At 41.8% G+C, this 24,585-nt stretch overlaps 1 protein-coding gene across 1 annotated transcript in view; it reads right to left on the bottom strand.

Annotated features, from left to right (window-relative positions):
- The window catches only part of LOC139650831 (rho GTPase-activating protein 6-like), a 77,682-nt gene that overhangs the window by 3,683 nt on the left and 49,414 nt on the right, over positions 1 to 24,585 (bottom strand). The window contains exons 2-10 of the mRNA XM_071527613.1: positions 15,999 to 16,158; positions 12,901 to 12,972; positions 9,982 to 10,130; positions 9,387 to 9,515; positions 8,891 to 9,086; positions 8,395 to 8,450; positions 5,513 to 5,663; positions 5,176 to 5,324; positions 1,610 to 1,789 (exon numbers count right to left, since the gene is read on the bottom strand). Coding sequence (XP_071383714.1) covers positions 1,610 to 1,789; positions 5,176 to 5,324; positions 5,513 to 5,663; positions 8,395 to 8,450; positions 8,891 to 9,086; positions 9,387 to 9,515; positions 9,982 to 10,130; positions 12,901 to 12,972; positions 15,999 to 16,158 — 1,242 coding nt within the window. The remainder of the gene's footprint in view (positions 1 to 1,609; positions 1,790 to 5,175; positions 5,325 to 5,512; positions 5,664 to 8,394; positions 8,451 to 8,890; positions 9,087 to 9,386; positions 9,516 to 9,981; positions 10,131 to 12,900; positions 12,973 to 15,998; positions 16,159 to 24,585) is intronic.

Below are 24,585 nucleotides of genomic sequence, written 5' to 3'. Positions count from 1 at the left end.
CTCCCTCACTGTTTAAAAGTGGGACTCTCCCCCTCAGATTCCTGAAATTATACCTCTTCACTTGTACTGTGGGACATGTAACCTTCAGCGGGAGAAAGTTCTGGCAAAGCAAGACTGGTAACCGACCGGTGAGACTTCTCCGTTGGTATGGTTAGCTTAGCTATTAGCCTTTATGCATGGTGCTTTGCAATGTGAGTCCTTGGTAGGCCTCCGTAGTGCAGTGGCTTTGCTGTGAATTTATTTACAAATGTGTTGCAGTTTCTGTCACCCTTTAGCAGTGGTGGAAGAAGTACTCAGATCCTTTACTTAAGTAAAAGTACCAATACAGCAATGTAAAAATGCTCCATTACAAGTAAAAGTCCTGCATGAAAAATCCTGCTTAAGTAAAAGTACATAAGCCCCTCCAAAGGGTCACCAGATAAATCTCAGGGGTCATGAGATGATTAATGGGAGAGGAAAGAAGAAAAAAACAAAGTTCTGATACACAAATCTGTTTTCAGTTTTTGGACTTTTTCTCTAATCTTTGATTTTTGTTGAAATATTGGATCATTTGAACATTTATTGAAATGAAACCATGTGAGGTTTAGAGGGAAAAATCACTATTTGGTGGAGCTGTTAACAACTCATAGACATCTGAAATGTGACCCAGACTACACACTGCTTTTTGGTTTAATCTTTACCAATGTGTTGTATTTTAAACGCTTGTTATATTATCCATTGTGTCAAATCTCCATCTGAAAAGTAACTAAAGCTGTCAAATAAATGTAGTGGAGTAGAAAGTACAATATTTCCCTCTGAAATGTAGTGGAGTGGAAGCATAAAGTAGCATCAAATGGAAATACTGAAGTAAAGTATCTCAGAATTGTACTTAAGTACAGTACTTGAGTAAATGTACTTAGTTACTTTCCACCACTGCCCTCTAGTGGTCGGAAATTTTGCTTATTGCAGCTTTAAAATGCATTCACGAAATGAAATACTTTTAGCTTTGGCATGTTCCATCAAAAAGGGAGGTGCCCGCAGTTTTAGAACAGGACTGTTGGTGCCACTGTGTCAAGCAACTTCAGTCACATCAAGAGGTCAGAGTATTTTTAAGAAAGTTCAGGGACCATTCTGACAGAAGTCTGTGGTCAAATCAGGACAACAGTGGAGCCAGTTAATCCCTTTGGCACCAATTCAAAGCTTCCCTCTGATGTGGAACTCCAATGGGACTTGCAACTCTAAGCTTGGCCGCAAATACACCTAATATCAACAACAACCCGCCCACTGGTCTTGTTGTCTCTCTATCTCCTCTTTGTTTCTTTTCTTGCTTACAAAACACACTCCTTCTCATCCATCTGTCATCTTTCTCTCCGTCTCACTTTCTCTCTCACTTCTCCTCCTTTCTTTGTCGTCCCGTCTGTCTCTCTAAGACGCAACCATTGTCTGCTAAACCGGCGGGATTGTCTTACTTTAAGCCCGCGCAGGAATGTGAGAGGGACAATGCGTGTCAGGGAGTGAATGAGCGTGGGTGTGTGTAACGGAGGGACAAAGACAAATCAAAGGAGGAAGTGAGGATGAAAATTGTAAACAAACACACACACACACACACGCCCAATGAGCCTAGACTGACCAGGAAGAGGGCCTGGCAGCTGGCGATCATCCTCTGCAGCACTGCGATGACGGCGGTGCTCTCCTCCGCTCGGGCCGAACTCTGGACACTGAACTCCTTGTCCGAGCTCTTCTGCTTGTGGAGCAGGTTGGGGCCGAAGATGGTGGCCAGGTTCAGGGACGTCATCTTGTTCCCCGTCATCTGAAATTCGAAAGCAGGGATTTGGATTCAAACTCGTTCCGCATCACCAGACAATAAAGGGTTAAAGTAGAGAGATCAGGGCTTGATTCCTCCCTTCAGAAGTACAGTATGAAAAACAACTTCCACGGAGACAGACAATCCATCACGGTAAACACAAAGCATTCATTTGCGCTTGTCAGTTTCTGTTTTATCATTGCTTCGTTGTGCCAGAGTCGAGTGTTTTCATATCAGCGCTGCATGATGTAACGCTCTGCTTACTGTCAATCAGCTGACACCCACAGGAAGAAATGGAAGTCTCCTCCAGGAAATAATCCCTCATAAACGTGTCACCTTACAAACTTTACTGTCACATCCATGTCTTCTCGTTTAGGGCGTCTTTGTTAGCCGGGACAGCAGTTAATTTCAAGTTTGAAGTTTGTATTCAAAATTGACAAGTAAATGTTAACAACTTAATTACATACAGCATTCATTGCAAAATGATTGAAGGAAATGGAAACTAGACAGACAGAAGTGAATGGGCTACAACTCTAAATGACACCGGTATACATGCTGTATGCTATATACACATTGAAATCGGATTTCTCTTTTTCCTCACAAAATGCAGATTGCTGCACATGTCACTTCCTCTCAGAACTTTTCCATCCATTAAACTTTCTTGACAATCCATTTTTGGCAAGAATGTTACTATCCGAGCTGCTTGCCACTTGGTTACTATGCACTTCCTGGTTGGATCCTGTTCCATAATTGCTATATTTGGTTTAGAGACACATGGTGTTTACACTTTGTTGTTAATGTGGCTAAAAGCCTCTCTGACCACCTCCAGGAATTTTTTTAGGTCATTGGATCTTCAATGCCTCTTGGGTGCATTTACACCTGGATTTTAGATATTTTTGCTCTATTCTAGACAATCTAGACAACCTTTGACCATCTACATTTTGGGTACGTTCACACATGTTCTTGAAGGGTTTGACTTGTAGATGGAAAATAAGCTTTAAAGATCTCTCTCGCATCAGAGTCTTTTAAGCTCAGAAAGCAAATTTAAAAGTGGAAAAAACATCTTTAATCGATTAAATCACAATGTAAACAAAGCCGGCAGTTACAGATTGGACCATGGAATCAAAGAGTTCCTGCAATGGTTTAGGGATTTACTTGCCTTGAACGTTTAGACTGGAAAAACATCTTGGAAGAGCTATACTACACCCAGTAGGGTAAGTAATGCAATGAAACCGAGGCCACTTTTTATGTTTAACCTAAGAAGGTCAGGTAGTTGTCAAGGTTAGGTATGTATAATGTGGGAATATTCGGGCTTGGGGAATAAATGCAGTCAATGGAAATCCTCACAAATATTGTAATGTGTGTGTGTGTGTGTGTGTGCATCCTGTGTTTCAGACCCTGAAATAGTGCAGGACTGACTGTGACCGAGTCAAGACGACGTCACTGTGTGTTGTGGTGGGATTACGCGGTCCTTGGAGACCATGGCCCTGTTTCCTCTCCTTCCCTCATGACTCTCTCTTCTTCCCTCTCCTTCCTCCTCCACTCCATCATCCATCCATCTGCCTCTCTTGTTTTTCTCCCCTCTCCCTTCCTCCTCTTCTCACTCTTGCCCTCTCTCTTTTCCTCTCCTTCACCTGTCTCAGACTTTGGTAAAAGACGGATAAAAGATTGTCATCAGGGCTTTGTCCACATTGAAACTATAGAGTATTATGGCTGCCTCTAAATAAGCTTCCTGATATTGAGTTGCACCCCTTTTTGCATCTCAATTGTCTCAAAGCTTAAGAATCCTTCTCTAACTCGTCTGCTTCTCTTTATCTACATCGCCTCCTATGTGATTGGTATAGATTTAATAAGGGAAATCAATAAGGAATAATGGCTTTTACCTGGATTTAGTGTACTTCACGAAAAGAGTAAGTGTCCCTAATTTTTTCTAGTATTTGTCTACAGTTGAAATATAGCTTTTAAACATAAAAGGAAGGGGCGTTTTGAATCGTAGTATCAGTCGTTAAAAGCTTGGACAGTTTTCCCTCCTGTGCTTCTCTCCCAGTTTCCTCCCTCTCCTCTCCCAGTCCCAAAGGAGCGATGGGAACCACAAGCGCCAAAAAAAAAGTGTCGATGTGTTGTTCCCGCCCGAGCGCGAAATGCTCCGACTTCCTGTCACGATCTCAGATACAGATACTAGAGCCGGGGAGTCATGAGGGGAAAACACACACACACACACACACACACACTCGTGCATACATGCACATGCACAAACATAGACTTGTGTCCATTTACGCACATAGGCAAACACTAACAACAACACTCTCTCTTTCTCTCTCTCTCTCTCACACACACTCACGTACACACACACACACACAGTTGAATGGGAAAGTATAGAAGGCCAGAGGAAGTGTATTGGACTGGAAGGCAGAACACAGCACTATGTGAACCATGCAGAACCTTGATCACAGGTCATGATGGTATAACTGTTCTGCCTCTACCACAACCTCAACTCAGTATCTAGTGTTTTCAAGCCAAAAAAAAACTAATTTTAAACACTAATTTCTTTAGTAGAATACAGCAAAATTAGGAATTGCATTTGTAATCTGAGGGTAATATTCTAATTCAGAGTTTTGTAGATTAAGTCTAGGTATACAGTGTGTCTCTTGTCTTTGAGCTCTCATGATTTTTTGAAGTTGTGAAGTATTACAGTGATACAGTGTGATCTCTCGTGATCGTCGTCACATTCATGTGACTTTATTTCAGTCTTTATTTATCCATGGAAAGGTTTGGATGTACAACCGCAGCCTTCCCCTAACAGAAAATCTCTATAATAATCTTCTGATATTCCTATAGGCACTTGGAGTGTGTCTGTGGTACTCAGTGAGTTTATAGTGACCTTATTGTACTTCATGGTATCTTTTTATCTTATCTCTAGCACTAGAATATTTAGCGTTTCCCCTGTGCATTATACGGCCGTTAATTCAAAAGCTGAGCGTCTCTCACTTCAACCCAGTCACTGGTAATTACCACACCACTGATCTGGAGTAGGTTCAACCTTGCGGATCATAATTGATGTGATAATCAAAGAGAACCTGTTTAGTGATCCCGCATCAATGCTGTTACTGTTAAGAGGCTTGACAAGCACAGGGAAATATGTGTTTACACCAACCAAACAAAGTGATTCCTGTCACTTCTCTGCCAGCTCCCTCCCAGTGAGGTAGAAGCACAAGGCAAACAAAATGCTAGAGAGCTGCTCATTCACACTGTGGAGTCTGTGTGTTGGTTAGCACAGGCTGAAGGTGTTATGTAAGTTAATGAACATGGTCAACACTGTAGGATAGGTGTCAAAGAAGTAATAATGTTAAACCAGGAGGGGGCCATTTTTTGCTTTGGAAACTAGCACTCACCTCCTGTCCGTCTTTGTCTTGCCGGTCGTGGGCGTGGTCGGCCACGGTGGACAGGAACTCCAAGAGGCGGTGGAGAGTGTCACTGTTGCATGCTGGGAGCAGGTAGATCAGTAGCTGGGTCACACTCTGCTGCTCGTCCGGGTCCAACACTGCAACGTAGATCAGGATGAGGGGGAGAAAGAAGATGACAATGAATAAGAAGAATGGACAGGCAGATGATAGAGAACATACATGGTGTTCAGGGTGGCACCTGGATTTTAATGGTGAGGAACCGAAGAAAGAGAAGGAAGGGGAGAAGCGAAGGTGTAAAGGAAAAGAAAGGGACCGTTGAGCTCACGCATGGTGTTGATGAAGGCGGTGTAGAGCTCCTTGGTGAGGAGAGGGTCGGGCATGTCCCTGAGGAACTCCTTCAGCAGAGCGGCCACATCATGGACGCTGTACTCCTCATCCAGCGGGACATCTACCCCGCGATCAAACTCCTCGCGCAGCTGAAAGAGAGACGAAGAGAAAGGGAAAGAGAGAGAAAGCAAGAGATGGACAGAGGGGAAGAAGGAGTTTGAGATATTTGATTCAGAAACGATGCACCCAATTGGTCCTCTAAGTGACCTGGTATGCTCTCAGTCCAAACTAGTTTTACCAGTCAGTCTCTCATCTGCAATCTGACTCTTGCTTGACTTCCACGGGATTAAAGAGTCTATTGTCCACCATGACAGATGCACATGGGCTATCCGGGAACAGCTCACTCGCTCGCGCTTCTACCTGTCTCACTTTACTCCTTTTAACATTACAGTTCAACTTAATAAAGTGGTTCATTCTTATCATGTTACAGTGTGTTGACACTTTGTGAAGGCAAACGCATAAAAGTTGATACTGGCCAACATCAGGCCAGGCCAGACCAGCAGATATCATATCAGATATGTTTCTCTCTTTTTGTGGATCTACAGGGAATTGTGCCATGTTAATACGATCTATTTCATTTCCTAGTTTATAATACAAAACTACTGTTATAAAGTATATATTTTAATAGAGTTAGATGGGTCATATTAGTCTTATATTAATTTGATAGAAATTAACATACTATCATTTGGACCCAGTTCACTGTATCTACACTGTTAAAAAAATTGTCGTAACAAGTAAGTCAGTCGCATATTCAGTTTTACAATCTTATTTTTCTTAAAACAAGTCAAAAAGTCTGCTAATGGAGAAAAAGATTAGAAAAATAAGATGCATAAGAAAAATAAGAAATATCAACGTGTTTCCAATGCAGTTTCACATTTTTTGTAGTGTCACTGATCTTCACAGGGTTATTGTAATAGGTGTGTTGAATCAGCAAAAATCATGTGGCGAGTTACCAAATGAATGCTGTCACACAGGGTGTATTTTTATAGTCTAATTCCATTGTGATCCCTGAACCAGATCAGGTATGAAAATATGTCCTTTTAACCAGGGAATTTCCCTTCAAAGAAGAAAAAGGCTTGGCAAACAAAACACCGGCATTCAAGACCGCAACAAGCTTTCATGAATGTTGATTCGGCTGAGAGAGTGTCAGATAAGATCTGCAACGGTAAAGTGAAGAGCTGTTCAAACAGAGGGAGTGGAGGAGTATTCTCAACTTCCGCAGTGTATGAACTACATGGCCCTTAGTCATATAGGAAGACATGCAAAACATACGAGGACTTTAAAGTAATAATTGCAAAATTTTCATGTGAATAAATGTTGATTTTGCTTCTTTCTAGCGCTGATTGATATAACACAGTGGTGATTCAACCTAAACACAGTTCATGGAAGTTTTTCTAAACACCCGGTGTCTGGTAGGTCTTTCCCGGGAAAAATTGTCTGGCACACAGGAAGTGATGCATTTTCCATTTCCAGCAGCAGCAAAGTTTATTTTTTAGTAAATAGAAGAACAACTGGGTAGTTAGCATGAGCAGCGATAGCCACCATGGCTGAACAGACAAAGAACAGAGCGCCACCTGCAGAAACTCAAACTGCAGAAAAATCCATCGACAGAAAATCCAAGGAAAAAGACATCACTGTTTGAAAAACAAAACACAGATTTCCTGATTTGCCACTTTAAACTGAGAGCGCGATATTCACCTGAAGGTTACAGAAGTCTACTTGTGACTGGGAGGTTCAAATCCCCAGACCGGTTTGAAAAACATGACTTGTGGAAGTGAATAAATAAGGTTCTTTCCTCCCTTAATAACCAAGTTACCAACAGTTAAAATGCCTCTGAGCGCACACTGTATCCCCAAACTGCTGGAACTGGATGTCAGTGATGAAAATCAAGTGTAAAAAAGGAGATTTAGCAAAAATGATATTGTGTTCACTGATTATTCCATAACACTTAACTCTAATTAACTCTAGCTTTACTGTATTCTATTCGTATGTAGCTGCTAAAGCCAAAGATAACACATAATGAAAGCATCTTGTGTAGGCGGACTCATCCATTACTACTGCACATTTATATACTATATAGATATGTGTTTGTCCATATCTGTGTGTGTCCATATCTGTGTGTATTTCTGTGTGTTTGTAAGTAAAAAAAAATGGTTTGAATAACAAATGCAGCATTAGGGCCAGCTGTATCTCTTTGTCATCAGTATGAGTGTGCGTTATTTGTATGTTTGCGTGTGTGTGTGTGTGTGTGTGTGTGTGTGTAGGTGTGTGTGTGTGTGTGTGTGTGTGTGTGTGTGTGTGTGTATGTGTGTGTGCGCACGCACGCCCGTGTGTGCGAGAGCTGCATCTGTGGCTTAAGAAAGGCCCGGCTCTTGAATGGAGGCCACTTACATTAATAAGATGGTGAATGCAACAGAAAGACGCGTTCTGGTGTCTCGCTGTCATATCTATTCATAGAAGGGCCTTTTGTTTGTTGGTGTTGCCATTCATGGATGGAAAACAAAATGGGGGATATTAGGTTATGCAATATGGCAGCATGCCAAGTGGGCTAGGTGAAGTGCATTTGCTATTCATGAAAAGCTTCACAGAATAAAGGCTGAAAAGCAGGAAATAACTGAAAACGATGTGAAATTAACTCTCTTTTCATTTCTTTTAGGAAACTAGGTGTAGTGTACACTGTATGTGTGTGTTGTATCACTAAAATGTCTGTGGTTTGATTCCCACAGGGGCTTCCCATACTAAGAATATATATATCTATGGTATTGTGAGGTGCTTTGGATAAAAAAAAGTCCATCAAATGTATGTTACATGAGGTCTCACCTGTCGGACTCTCTTCTTGGAGCTTCCCACTCTAAAGATCCCCACTGTCTGCAAACCTGTACAGAAGAAGAAGAAGAAGAAGAAGAAGAAGAAGAAGAAGAAACAAAAAACATGAATTGATTAAGTGTAAGAGAAAGACTCCGAGTGACAAATTGCTCTAAAGATTGGTTAAACACAGAGGGGCTGAGTGCAATTCTGCATCCTCTAATGCTCCATCACAAAGTACTTTTTAAGCCTAGGGTAAAGTGCTTCCTTATGACAAAGATCTATATCATTATAGAAGCATTCACTTTTGCTTTTGCTCCCAGTGGAAAAATAACAACAGCAGCATGTAATGGCTTGGGAACCAATTGAATGAGAAACATTGGATTTGTGTTATACTCTGTAAACAATTCAGGAAATAGTGGTTTACAGCATTTGTTGCATCAGTAACGCAGGATAGATGAAGGACTGGAGGAACATCAGTGATGGCTGCCACTGTAAAGTAGATATTCACCATATTTCTCCAGGTGCTGACAGCAGCTGTCCACCACCCGGGGCACCTGGCGGTAGATGGGGTTGAGGCTGAGCCGCTTGTCCCGGTGCTTCTCCTTTTTACTGGGCGTCTCGGCGGGCAGAGAGAGCTGCAGCGCCTCCAGCAGGCGGGACTGGTTGTCGTCCAGGTCCGTGATGGAGTCCACTGACATGCCGCCCTGGGGGAAAATCATGCAATTCAGTCAGATGGATAGAAAATAGGCTAATTATTTGTAGCCCTGAAACACATGATAGATGCTCGCAATGTTCTTTGCTTCCTTATGTTCTGTATCTCATGGATTACTATGCATATAGTTTGTTTCTTTGTTTCTTTTCATAGGCGAATGGGTTTGGTATTTACAGAAATTGTAATAACTGATAACTTCTATCATCATTATCTGTCTACCAACAATAGTAGAGAGAGTTGTGGGTTGGCAGGCAGTGTGTTACAGTAGGATGGATTGCAATAGCACCCTTACCCTCCTGCGCGCCCGCGGTGCAGCCTCAGGCGTGTTGGGTGACGTCGACTCATTGGCCGTCTCCGACGTGGAACTCAGTGAGGAGTTACTGCTGGAGAGCTCCTTGTTGGATGGCCGCTTGGTGGCAAACTGCAGGACAGAGGATCCATGAGTGAGATGGAGTACTGAAGTACTATAATAAGCAGAAGCCACTATTGAAAACCATGGACAGCTCACTGCAAACAATACCCATCTTAAGATGTCATTTAATCTTCCTTCTTTTTCTTAAAACAAGTGAAAAAAAAAATTCCAGTGTAAATCAACTTGTTTCAAGACTTTTCTTTGGAGTCATTTTCCTCATACAATACTAATGCAGTGATCTGCCTTATTCTGCCTTGTTTCAAGATGTTCACACTTGTTACTAGAAAATTCCTATAAGCAGAATTATCTCACCCGGCTGGCCGAATTTTTCACTTATTTTAAGGAAAACAATAGACTTAAGGCGTAAAATGAGACTTTCTTGCAGTGAATGGGCGTTAGGGATAGATAGATAGATAGATAGATAGATAGATAGATAGATAGATAGATAGATAGATAGATAGATAGATAGACAGACCTGTAAAATGGAGGAGACGAGGTCGGAGGGGTCCTTGTGCTCCTCGCGCTGCGGAGGGTCCTGGCGATAGCCGTCCTGACGCTGCCTGTGCGTTCTGTCATTAGCAATGACCTGGGACAGCGGTATACTGAAGGCCTGGGGAACACATTCTGGAGGGGAGGAGAGAGGGAGGTGGACGAAAAATGGAGAGGAGGAGGAAAGGGGAGAAGGAAGTTGAGGGCAGAGAGATGGAGGGGGGAAAGGAAAGGAAAGCAAAGGAAAGGATGAATGCAAAGAGAGTGAGAAAGATGAGGAAATGGAGAGAAAAAAAAAGAGATGAGAAAGTTGTATAAAACATCATTCTAGATGACAACACTAGAGAAAAACCAAAGTATAAAGGCCGCTGTAAGAAGAAAGAAAGGAAAGTTGATTTTAAAAAAGAGAAGAGAAGAAAGTGGTAATGGGATCATCCAAAAATAGCTGTTTACAGACTATGAACTCACTCAGTGCGAGATAATCAACATCAAACAAGTCTCCAATTAAACTCTTTATGGCTTCTGTCGGAGCTCGCGTGTTACAGACGCGCCATAAAAGCATCACGACACATGTTTACCATCACATCGGGCTCAATTAAGAATCTTTAAGCACTGCTTCTACAGCTGTTTTCCACCAATAAGACATCACACAAAGTCAGCAATCACGGGGGGGAAATAAGCCAACTCGGAAACACCAGTAATCTCAGTGTGTTTGACAAAAAAATCTCACCCACAAGCAACGTTAAGTTGTCTCTGAAAGCCATTTTTAGAAGCAGCTGCACCGCTGACATATAAAATTAATTAACAGCTAGCGTGTGATCTGCCCAGTCTCTCATTCCTTTGTTTGTTCCACCTATTTTTTTCCCCCTTTAACTGTCTACTCAACATTCTGCTACAGCAAAAACCATAGCAACTAACCTCCAACTCACATCTGATGCAGATGATCCATAAAATAAGTGAGCAGAAGAGAAGGCCTTTTTTTCTCCACCATGTTTAATTTACAGTGCTTACTTTCTGTAGCGCTACAGTGTGATGTATTGCTGGCATTAATCGACAAATGGTTTCATGTACGCATTAAACCCACTTAAGACGCCGTGAGCTTCTTCGCCGAAGATGTTTCAAGTTTTTTTTACTGTTCACAGGTGCGTGAGGACATGCGAAAACACACACACACACATACACACACACTGGAGATTTCTCGCTCCGGAGAGAAATGACGTCACACTAAGCCATCACGGCCCATATATTCCATTATGCAGAACCCCAAAGCCTGAGCCAAAAGTTGAGAAAAAGCAGTCCAGCTGTTCAGTGTGTGTGTACATGTGTGTGAGAAAAAGCAAGAGAGAGGCATTTGGATTCAACAACCACAAGTGAAGGCTTGCGGTTCACGAGCGACATGACCGCTAACACTGTGACACAACGAATTTGCTCCGCAGCCTCACACTGGCTTACGTAACACAGCCACACGCACACACACACACACACACATACACACACACACACGCATGCATAATCTGGATCGCATGATGCCCACATAATGCACACAGTGCTTCGCCGTGCGTTCATGGCCAAACCACACTTTATCTAGCTTACAGGCCATGTCAGATTTTCATAAATCAAACTTTTTCCATCGCTTTTGAACCATTCCAGTGTTTTAGGAATAACACTCTGGATTTTCAGCACCTTTTTTCACAACCATTTTTTTTTTAATATGTGATTGTAGTGTGTTTATATTAGCTGGCGCTGGAGCTCTGTCCATGCAGCAAGTCTCTCACAACCTGGATGAAGCAGTAAAGAACTCTTAACTGTTTGTTTTCACCTGCTTGAAGTACCAGATGTTTGGGGTTTTCCGCACAGGGCAATACAACAAGTGCCAGATAGTAGAAGTAGTATGATAAAAAAAAAAACACCCATCTGGTACTCAAAACAGATTAAAACGAAGGTTAAAAACGTATTTGCCAATACTGTTTGACCGAAGTCTGGTCACAACACAGGCGGCTCAGATTACTGTGGCTGCATCAAAGAACCCAACTTCTTCCTCCTCTCTCTCTCTCTCTGTTCTCCTTTCTCTATTGCAGAGAAAAGGCTCAGCCTGCTTCAAAGTGAAACGCAGGGTTGGTATTGATCAGGGGAGAAGATCAAACCCGGGACCCGTCCAGGAAAAACCCACCTAAACTAAACTTAGTTTTAAACCAGGATTTATAGCCTGACATAAATCTTACTAGTATACATCAAAGCAGAGTTAAATGGATGTGAGTTACATGAGGATAGGGAAAAATAAAACAAATAAATTCATGCTTTTCTGGAAATATAATTTTTGATTATATTGGTGGTTGTTAGGTCATAGTTCACCCACCTTTATATTAACCAATACATTACTGTGTACAGCTAACTTACTTATAATACTAGCAGTCTCTCTTAATACCTGCTACCATTAGAAAGTTATTGATAATAGCATGCCAGGCTAACAGAAATAAAGAATGGATGTGTGTATGTGCATGTAGAGATGGTGATGGCAGGGGGATTTGGCCTGAGATCAGCAATAACTCTTCCTAATTTGATTTTGATTTTTTTCTTTTCCCCCTCCTGTTCCTCTCCTCCATCAGAGCTCCTTTGCCTCAGATCCTCTTTCTCTCTCTGCCAAATATGCTTTGCTTAGTGCAGCAGAGTGGCTGCTTCTCAGAGCCAGTCCCCTTACAAGGAGTCCCTCCACTTAAGCTAAATATAAACTGTCGAGGCCCAGTAAACAGAAACTGTGTTTTTATAACCTCGCCGTTCACCTGCCTGAGGGGTGGGGACCACAGACTGAGAGAGAGAGAGAGAGAAAGAGAGAGAGAGGGAGAGAGAGAACCCTATGCACTGGAAAAACGTCAGAGTGGATATTATAAGAGGGAACTTGGCGTACCTTTGTCCTTATTCTTCTCTTTCGCTAAAGAGTCCAGCTTCCTCCTCAGTGACTTTTTCCTCTTCTGTCCATCTGTAGAAGAAAAAGGGAAGGAAATCGTTTCAAACAAATATAGTTTCCATATACGTAATCTCCTGCATCTTATCTTGCTCATTATATCTAATAAGCTTATGTCGGGAACGCAGACACAAATTACACACAGGGGAAAATCTCCCTGTGAACTCTAATCCATTTTACTGAAATGTCAAGTATTTCACACAGCACATCAAAATATGTATCATAAGTCATTTATACTGTTTATCAGCGAATAAAATGAGACATAGCATACTTTGAATACCAGAAAATGTTCTAATTTGCAGTGTCATAGAGCATCCATAGACTTTCTTGGCTAGGTCTCAATTCTGTATCTCAGCAGCACTAACCTAGTTAAATAAAGGTTAAATAAATGAAAAGGAATAAATCTAGGTAATAAGAAAAGGACAAGATGGCTGCCAAGAGCCTGTCCCTCTAATTTCCTCTCAATCTATTGGCTTTCCTTGTTCCCCTGTTTATTGTAGGTATACCATTCATGAGAACTCCAACTATGAACACCAAGAGGAATGTTTTGACTTTTCAAAGTACAAAAAGAAAAGTTATAAACATCCAGTATAGTATTGGTTTTGAAGCATATTAGTGTACCGTGCATATCACCATTACATAACCTGGTGTAACATAATCACCAAAGAAGAGACAAGAAACAGTAACAGCTCGAGTTATCGCAACCAATCACACATCGACTTGGGTGTTACATGGGTTTTGTATTGGAGTATTGGAGAGGAAGGCAACTTTGTCAGCTGTCAACATGATGAATGACTCCCAGATTTGTTGATTAATGATCAGGAAACCCTGGAAATCGCAGCAGACGCAACCATAAAGGCTTGGAGTCCTTGAAGGGAAACCGTCTTGTCTTTGGCCAGAACATCAGTTCCTGGAAGTGTCAGCAACTTTTAATTTGGTCACTCCACTGTTTTCTTTTAGGTGTCAGATCATCCTGAACTGGATCAAGGAGTTTACCATGATCTGCTGGTTTAGCAACCTCAGTTTGAACCTCAGTCGTTTCCCTCAACTGTATCAAATGAGTCACTTGTGAGGCTCAGGAAATTTTTCCCAGACTCCCATAGCTTGCTGTATGGTAGTATCAGCTACTTCCTTCAGGGCGCCGGTTCAGGTTCAGCCAGCGTGGTTTTAAACAAATCTGTACATGCAGATGCCGGTGGTGTTTCTTCAAGAATCTATTTATTGCAGCTGTATTGATATATGTCGTATGAAATTGCACCTTGGAGCAAGAGGGGACGAGGGAAACAGCGAGAGTGTGAGAACGGAGAAGGTCTGGGGGTGTATGAGGGGAAAACAGAGGGAAAACAGCGCGGAGAGAGAGTGAGGACAGGGTGTGTGAGATAGAGGGAGAAAGAAAAGCAGATGTTATGATGGAGAGAGAGAGTGAGAGAGAGAGAGAAGGGAGAAGTAGAGATAGGAAATGGTTTGGATTTTTGACAGATGGCTCCCAAAGCTGTACGGAAATCCCCCGGACCTCCAAACCTCCGCAGTTCAACTCCAACCACTCGTGAAACCGTCCCGACTGAACTGTTTCTGCTTCTCTTTCTCATCGCACCCCTTCTTAACCCTCTCTCTATCTCTCCAAGTTCAATCTTTCGTTCATTTTTCTTTCCTTCTTGGAGAAACACCGGCAACATGACCCCCGGCCCTCAGATAAATATCAGAAACAGCAGGCTGAAAAAAGCCACATTAGCGGTGCTGAAATAGCACACACACACACATACACATACGGACACACATACACACGAGTTGAAATGTTTCCCTCGCTAGCACATGGCAGCCGTCAGGGGCTCTGGAATTCATAAGCAACACAGACAAGTACGTATTAAATCATGGTGGGGAGAGGTTTAACCTTCAGCTGGAATGCAAGGCCCTGGATAATCTACTGGCTGCTGCATATACTATACTGCTGCTATGGCAGCCACTCCACTCCTATACAGTCTGAAGGCTCTCGCACAAGTGATGCACCCACTGCTGTGCATAATGTGTACTGTATTCTCTGTTTGTGTCAGACTGACCATACTGATAACAATGCTGAGTTATGCTGTACACATTTTTTGTCCTGGTTGCACCATAAATTGTGATAGATGCCATTTAGTGGACACTCTGTTACTCTATTCTATTCTATTTGTATTCAAATCCGCTGAGTATGTTTTTTCAGAATTTCAGAACCCAATTTTAGCATTTCATTTGCATGTAATTTGCATTGTGTGTGTATGTGCAAAAGCCACATGGGTGTATTCATGTAAGTCTTTTTTATTTAAAAAAACCAAACTCAGTCCTGTTTTGAACAAACCCTTTAGCTTTAAAATAGGGTCATATGCACTTTCTGAACATATTTTTCCCAGAAGCATTCTCCTGCAAGGACAAAAATAGCCTAGTTTTTTGCAGCATTTAAAATATTATTTTAGAGTCTACTCAGTGACTACAGCAGCAGGGTGATTGCCCTCAGCTGCGGCGGAAAGGGAGTAGGGAGTCGCGTGTCGCTGTGAGACGGGGGTCACCAGATACCGCGTCAAACAGGAAGCAACCGATCCCGATGTGAAGTATGGTTTACATCTGAATTCATGTGTTGTCACAACCTCTCTAAACATAGACTATACATGACTTCCCTTAAATGCACTTGAGGAGATGATAAGAGGATGTGGTCAGAGGCTTGTGCGTAGGCTTCACTTTATGGGATGCTTGAAAGGAGTTGCGCAAACTTGGGATTTGGAAGGGAACACAAGCACACATGCATACACAGCAAACCTGGATTAAGCAGCATTTTAGCTTGCTTAGTAGGCTATCAAATGGGTGTGGTGTGCAGCATAGGACAATAGTGCCAGAGAGTTTAGACAGTCACAGAAATCAAAGTCATTTGTCACAGGTTCTGGAAAACCTGATGCTATGTGAACTGCCCTGATGCGGTAAACCCCACCCAAGAAGATTAGTAGATAAATGATGTAACACGATTTACCCCAGAGTCGGAGATATGCGTACAGATATACACACGCTCCTACCTTTTGGCATGGTTATCTGACACCCCAGGTCATAGTCCTGGTGTAGACGGGCGTAGGCCACCTCCTGCAGCCGGGCCCGCTCCAGCTCCGACAGGCTCTGGATGGCAACTGGCGTCAGGCGCACGCTCCGGCCCGACAGGCTGCTCCAGGTGAAATCACCCTGGAGGAGATAAGGAGATGAAACTTAATGCAAAGAATAGGATATAGGTAAGACTACAAATGGAGCATACAGAGGGCTTTCACGTGATGTAATGCACTCTCTGGCGGCCATATTGGTTGCTTCGCTAAATTAGCTTCACTAAGAAAGCAAAAACAACAGTTTGTTCGGTTGACTGAGCTGAATATTCACAATCTATATCTTTAGTGCTTTGAAGTAGAGACTAGGGCTAAAGACAAGTCACTTTACTGTGTCACAGCGACCTACATTTTGGCACAAACCTACGTTACCAGACCTTTCACTTATTACTGAATGAACCACCCACATCAAGACTATCTTTCTCAGATTTCTCTCTTCCTAATGGTGCCAGCTGTGGTTGGAGATGTGTGATGCAACCGCAAAGACTTGATTAAAGATTACAATGTCTTTGTCATGGGAATACAAAGCTCTTATTGATTTAAAGTACTTTAAAGTACTGTGGTTGAATTATGTTGACTACTGCATGTTTACAATCTATGAATTTAGTGAAAGAGTATATGCAGGGTGTGTAAATGTGCATTGTTGGCTGTACTTAGAGACACATACAGATGGATAGACTGACAGACAGACAAGAAAACCATGGCAGACTGATTGATGTTCATTTAATTTGGGCAGAAATATGTTATATCCAGACAATGGGGGAAAGATAGAGGGAGTGGGACACAGACAAGACGGAATGGACGGATGAATGAATAAATGAATGGATGGGTGGATGCAAGGATGGGTGAACAGATACAGTCATCCTAGAAAGCAAATGACTAGGAAGACAGATATAGTTTAGATTAGATGGTAATCCGTTGTTGCACCAGCAAATAATACAACACAACAAAAAAAATATAATAGAGCAAATGGTGTCCAGTCAAGAGCCAGAAGATATAAGGTAGACATATATGAATCAAAAGCATGAAAACATATGAAATACAGCATAACGAGACCAACTAAATGAATGAAAATAATGTTAACAAAGATAAACAAAGACATAGCGTATGTCTATGAGCGTATGTCTAGAACACAGCAGGACAGTCCTATCCTACCCTAAGGAGCAAGTGAGGACATCTACCAGCACTGAAGTGGCCTTGCACTGATTGATTTTGCAGTATGTTCTCCACACACACACACACAGCAGAAAGAATGCATAGCATATGTCGCGGAGGAGAGATGGTTAGTATACGGCCAGAGAGGATTGGAAGGCAGCCATCAAACCAGTTTCTTCATGAAACTACAAGTCAGTATATTTTCACAGTATAGTTGACAAAGATCTTATATTCAGCAACGGGCCTTTGTTTTAATCAGAGGATAGGGCAGAATTTAACTGAACTGAATAGCTGGCAACCTACAGACTGCCTCTTGATGAACTTCTAAGTCATCTGAATCTCTGGTCATGCATTCCTCTGTGTCTACTGAGAGGAGAGGTCAAGAGGAGGGAGAGGAGGTAAGGAAGAGCAGGGGGAAAAAGGATAAAAGAGGAGACATAGCTCCAATTTATCTAATGCCTTATCCAGACAGAGGGCTTACAGGTGCACACTAATGTGTCTGTGTTTTGGACAGTTAATTTGGTCAGGAAAACGCAGTCTGCAGCAAGCAAGGAGCGACCATTTTACAAAAAAGATGTTTAGTCTTCTTGAAGAATGTCAGAGGGTTTGTTTTCTGAGATGGAATGAAGCACTTCACTTAGCTCTGGGTGATTAGGCAATGCTGCTTTTATGGACAATATTTTCATGAAGTCATTCCTCCCGCAGTCCGCTCTCTGTTATTCGACCTACTCAGCGCTATGAAGCAACAGAGCCGTCATTCAGCTATCTGGGAATAACAAGATGTGGATACAGGCAACCTGGGGAGCTGCCTGGGTGTGTGTGTGTGTGTGTGTGTGTGTGTGTGTGTGTGTGTGTGTGGGCAAGCTTCTCACCTTTCCCTGGCTTGTAAAAAGACTCTCTATAATAGACCATTTCATAAGCATAGTATCAAAGCATGTATGCATGCGTGTGTGTGCGTGTGTGTGTGTGCGTGTGTGTGTGTGTGTCATTTCTTCTAGCTGGTTATGGAAACCTCTTTCTCTCCCGCTCGACCTCACACACAGCTTGAGGGGTGCATGCACATGAACGCGCTTGTACACACGCACACACATACACAAATGCACACACATCGCTAAAGAAAAGACAAACAGTTGGAAAAGTTAAGTAAGAGGCCTCTGCTCGGTCAAGCTGGTCTACCCAGCAGGATTTCTGAAGGGGATGGATGAGCTTCAGTTCTCAAGTGTCAACCTATGAAACACCTATGGAATGTTTATGGTAGAGTGGAGGGGCATACTAACTGCTAGTGTCTGCAGGAGCTGAAGCCCTGTATAACTCCCAGTGACTCCCATTCCAATTTACAATGCAAATGTTTCGCATAAAGTTTAAAAAACAGCCTACATGGTTTGATCGTTAACTTGGATTTTGATATGTTGTTGACAAGTTCACATGAGTTTTATGCGTATTTTGTGGTGGTAAAAGGTTTGTTTACACTTGTACAAACAGACAGACATAGAGACACACCACCTCTACCACCACTGTCCATTTCTTTCAGCTCTTTATCCACTGTGTATAATCCTAGGATGAACATTTAAACGAGCTACCCTCAACAGAGTAAAAGCACTGATTTTGGATTTGTTTTGGTCTTGAAGTCATGGTGGTTGATGGCCAAGTGGATCTAGACATCCAAGACAGCCTTAACAACAGAAGACACAAGTTGATCTGACTGTCATGGTGGAAAATCATACACTATACCATAATATACCATTATATATGACATTGGTCACATCCAATAATCCAGTCATCCAATCAACATCTCATTCTCTCACTTTTAAGCTAATGCTAGTCGCCCACTATCACTCAACATAGTGTATGCAGTGAATTATCTACCGGGGACACATGGATGATTTTGGTGTCTATGTTTCTCATCTCTTAACGAGGTGACCAACGGCCAATCTCCCTAAAACTTTTAACTTATTCCTTTAATGTCACAGTCTACCTATCTACCTATCTATTAAGGTTTATAGGATCATGTAGAAGTCGTCAGACCGCAAGTCATATTCAGAACTCATTCATTCATCTACCGCTCAAATAGACAATAATTTGATTATTTACTTAATTTTCCCACAAATGTCAAGCCATAATCCACTTTCACACTGCATGCCTTGGAACATACAACCACAGCATGCATTATCATGGATCTTCAGTATAAAGTAAATGCATTGTGAGATGCAACACTGTATGAACTGACTGTGTACAGACAAATCTACTGTGACTCTAATGTCACCATAACTCCTAATGTTTGGTTCCCAAATAGTTGGTTGCTAAGCCTTTACTCAACTAGAATCATAAAACTTGTCACTGTAATCTATTTATCCTATTTATATTCTTTAGTATTTAATATTATTATCCGTCCTCCCAGAGATAACACATGTAATCAAATAATCACAGGTGTAACAAATGGTATTTTCTGGCATTTTGCTACATCTAATTCAATTTTGCACAAGCAAGAAAAACAAATCCTGATATCATTCATATGTTTTGCATGAAATGTTGCGCATGCTTCTTCAATTACATGTTTTGAACTGACTGAATTATTCAGGCACTTAAGAAAGAAAGAAGTAAAGAGAGAAAGAAAGAAAGAAAGAAAGAAAGAAAGAAAGAAAGAAAGAAAGAAAGAAAGAAAAGGACTTCTACAGACAGTAAGTGTGCAGTAATCGTAGCCAAACATCAGCATGGTGAGCAATGCATATTATGCAAAACATTATTAAAGCCAAAATGCAAAACATCCATTAAGCATGGACTATGGAGTAATAGCAAACTTCTTTTGGCAGGTGTTGTCATTGTTGTTGTTGCTGTTGCGCACGCATGTCTGGAAGACGTCAAGTTGGAAAGATGACTGACTGGACTGGCACTGTGGACTTAGATGACGAATATCATTTGGACATACAGCGTGTGGTTTTTGTTCTATTCTTGACAAAAGGACACATGGCGCAAAAACCACAGGCAAAAGAATATGTCAGTTTCCGTGGCAACGCATACACAGAGACTCAAAAGGGCCAGGAAGTGAGAGAAATATCGCTATGGCAACGCACCTCGAACGCACAGGCACTGGGACACTTGTTGCTCTGACGCACTGCATAAATCATTACCAATTCAGTGTGAATAACACATCATATTTTTATGTTTGAATGCCTCTTCCACTCTGTGAGCCTTTTGTGACTTTTTATGTCAAGCTGTGACTTGGATTCAGCTGTGGCATCTTTGCACATGCAGACACACACACACACACACACAGAGGATCATGACAATAGCAACAATCATCATCTTTATTTCTAGCGCGCTTTTCCAAAACAAAAAATACAGTAAGTATATAGATGTAGAACAAAGCTGATCAAACTGTCCTTTCAGGGTCATTGTGGACCTTGTCGACTTATTGACAGTACCCGGCCACATTGTAGCTATTCATAAACAAACAACACAACAACATCTCTCCCACTCAATATTCCATATACCAGAGCGACGGGAGTGACCATTATTGGCCCGGAGCGCTACAGGAACGCATTGACAGAAGTATGTCATTACTGAAACCCATCTGGTCATGATCACATGACTGTGTGTGTGTGTGCAAGTGTGTGTGTGTGTGTGAAAGAGAGAGTAAGAGAGGAAAATATCCCCTTTTCCCCTCCATCACATCAAAAGGCACATCATGTGTGTCTCAAAAGATACAGACGCGTACACATGCTGCCTTAAAGTGCTGTCGGAAATATCGTTATTACCAGTCGAGCGCACAGAATGCAGAAGAAAAAGCAAATCTGCCCTTAAAAAAACGTTATAATACGCCTTCAATGAGCAATTCAATGAGCAAGGATAAAAACGTATAAATCTCCAACGTGTTTTGGCCTTGGAGAGACTCTGTATGTTGTGCTGTGCTCTCTGATGGTGGCCAAGGCTGGAACACGTTGGAGTTTTATACTGTTCATTGAACAAGGCAATGGATTAAAGGCTTTTAGATTCATTTTCATGACGAGGGCCTTAGGTTTGCTTTCTTTTCTAATGCATTGACCTCACACCGAAGAGCACCTCCCTCTTCAGCTTTGCACTAGTTTGAATTTTCTGTGATACCAGAGTTGCTGACGTTTATGGGGCGAGTCTGGAGGAAAAAAAGCATGGAAGAAGTGTTAAGATATGATGGTACAAGTGATTTTTTTTGCATTTTTTGTATTCAATAAATGAATTAAAACATCAGTTATATTCCTGATGCATATGTTTTCCTCTTCATTCTGTCAGTGATTTGTAAAATAAAACAATAGACAATCAAAAAAAAAACAACAACTTTCATTACAGGGTCCATTTGGCTTTTAAAAGCACTCAAATGCGTGACAAGTCGCATTTACAACTTTCGATCTTGCAAATCAGAGTTTACGAGGAGCACTTAAAGCCAGCAACAGCCACCCACGCAAACACAGTAAAATACACACAAACCCAAACAACAGTATAAGTTCAAGGGGGATCACTCCAATCAATACAATGTGTCATCTCTATATATTCCCTGCAATATTGCATCAATACATTGATGCCAAGTGTCAATATCTGTGATTACACAGATTCTTCTGCCAATGGAAAAAAAAAGACATGGACACTATCAGTCTGTTTCGCTCTCTTTCTCTCCGACACACACACACACACACCCACACACACACATCTGGTAATGGCAAAAACATACTGGCTGTCTCTCCATAAGCTACAAAAAAGGATCACATCTGTGTAGTGATATCCCAGGAAAGGGGATCTTGGGATACCAACTGATAGCAGAAGCCCGGGAAGAGATGCATTATGGGGATCACAGACACTAAAGGAACATTCCCAAATTCTTCCTGTTGTAGTTCTGATTTGTTTTCTTTCCTTTTTTTGTGTTACAGGTGGCTTTAAATGACCCTTGAAGGGAGTTTCTGTGCTACATGACTGGACTGGAGGAATGCACAAGAAATTTTCAACACGTTTATGTTTCTTCTTTGTGTGTGTTTTACAGGTTGATTTCATGCTTGCGGTTAATGGATTGCTTTTGCTGACCTGGAACCTCCTCAAGGTTCACATCTGCTTGTAATTACTGACCGCCCTCTCTTGTCAACCAGTGTTGTGTGTGTGAGTGTGTGTGTGTGTGTGCATGTATGCGTGTGTACCTGTCACACACTAAGGATTAATAGGCCTCTCCACCTGTTTTGGGTTGTCCCTGACACTGCCTGAGGAAAAATAATCAACACAATTACAGACCCCTGTTATATCAACAGGCAAAATGTTAAATAACCCAGCAAGAGGGAAGTAATAAAGAGGCATCAGGCTTATCATTGGTTGTAAAATGTAATGTTATCAGCACACATGGTAACAATATGCAAGGTCATGCAGATGGAAGTGTTAGCTGAAGAAGACAGCTTGTTATGGTTGTAAAACCTATTATCATACCATCCATTCCAATGCAAAGAAAAGGGCGGCTGCCTGTAATTTACTCATGACTCATGACTGGTAGTGTTTATACGCAGGTAAAACAGACATGATTTCTGTTAGGCATAAATTAATAGCAGGAAGGAAGGCTGAGTCACACACATAGACGCATTATCTAAACTCGAAACATTTATGTAGTACTATGGTGTGACCACAACAACAGAACCTGCTGTATGTTTCAGGACCTGTTCCCTCCACAAACAAGAAAATGAAAGAAATGTCATTCCTCTGATCTGACCAGTGTTTCCTGTAGATTTCTTTTGTATATGTGGACAATTGTGCTGTAGGGGACAACAGGGTAAAATGAGCCACTTTTTACATGTTGTGCTACAATAGAGCCACTCTTCCATACCTTAGTGCAAAATAATGTACTCATACTGTTTTATGAAATACTTTTATTAAAACAAAGTAGCAAAGGCTACACAACTTGAAACTTTCACTTTTGTCCTTTTTTCCAGCATGCAGGAGCCGAGAATCTGTTTCTTCTGATAATGACTCTCTAACAACATAATTGATGTTTACTTCAATGCTTATGGTGATAATTTGTGTTATTTTCAAAAAGATGAAAAATGCATGACTTGGCTCAACACACAGAATAATGATTTCTCTTAATTTCAACATTGTAACAATACACAACTTGGTGTGAGTTTTCAGCACATTTCAATTTTTCAGCTTGGCTCTTTTTCCACTTCCTCCATTTGCTCTCCACCATCACAGATTCAGGGAAATTAATTATTCTTTGTAAATCTGTGATCGCATGATTCATGTTGTGTATGGTTGCCTAGATACAACTGGTGGCTCATCTTACCCAACGGGCTCGACTTACCCTCTCTCCCCTAATTGCAACTTTAATTGTTATTTTTGTGACAGGTTGAGTCCAGGTGATGAATGTCATTGTATTTACATTTTTCCAGCTGTGGGTGGCCACCACAGCGTAAAGAGGAAACATAATTTGAAAATTAGCACAAAATCATAACAAGGCATGTGCTGCGATGATTACAGCCATATCCGCAGGCTCATAAATATGTGGATATCAACTTTCACTGCATATTGTTTGTCTTCTGCCTTTGCATTTAATGAGGGCTTTCTGGCTTGAAGGCAAGAATGAGCAAAAGCATCTTGTGGGGTGTGTGCTCAAATTATTCCCCCGAATCATTGGCAGCCACTTCTAAAGCCTCGAGTGAACTTCAAACATTTTAAAGACAGATTAATATGTGTGCCCTGCAGCAATAATGAGGCCTGACCTTGAGGACTGAGGATGTTGCATAATGGTTACATAAGCTCCAAAAGCAGATAGAAAATTAAGTATTGTATCACCGCCACAATTGATAGTAAGAGAAGAGGTTATCCTCCTTTAAGTCTCCCAAACACCAGAAACAAGTGACCTGGATTTGCCTCGTGAATTCCCATGGTGCCGCGGTAAAAAGAGATGCTGACTCTCTCCTCTAGTCACAATCCCAGTCAACATGAGGTGCAGTTGTGCAGAGTAGAGTACAGCTGTGTTTAACATGCTTGGGATTGGTTCTTACTCCTACTTTGCCTTGCAAACCAATGATTTGCTTGCAAGGCGTGTTGGAAAATGTTCAAATTGTTTTTGCGAGGTTGCTGGAGCCAGAACTGTAAACAATGGATAACTTCACTGCCATTTTACTCCTCCCTCCCTCACACTTTATCTCCTCTCCTCTCCTCTCCTCTCTGCCCCTTCTTCCATATCTAATACCTCCTTCCCTTCCTTTCTCCTCAACCAAGAGCTCATCCTCCATCATTTCATCTTCCTCTCCTTGTCTCTAACCACCACTGGGCACACACATTCTCTCTCTCTCTCTCTCTCTCTCTCTCTCTCTCTCTCTCTCTCTGACACACCAAGACCTTCCCGCCC

Source organism: Centroberyx affinis, unplaced genomic scaffold (assembly GCF_046629955.1).
Source record: "Centroberyx affinis isolate AG114_WGS23_722 - 3 ecotype Tasmania unplaced genomic scaffold, CSIRO-AGI_Caff_v1 ptg001547l_1, whole genome shotgun sequence".
NCBI lineage: Eukaryota > Metazoa > Chordata > Actinopteri > Beryciformes > Berycidae > Centroberyx > Centroberyx affinis.
Note: the sequence above shows the minus strand (reverse complement) of the source record. Positions and strands in the feature narration are given on the sequence as shown.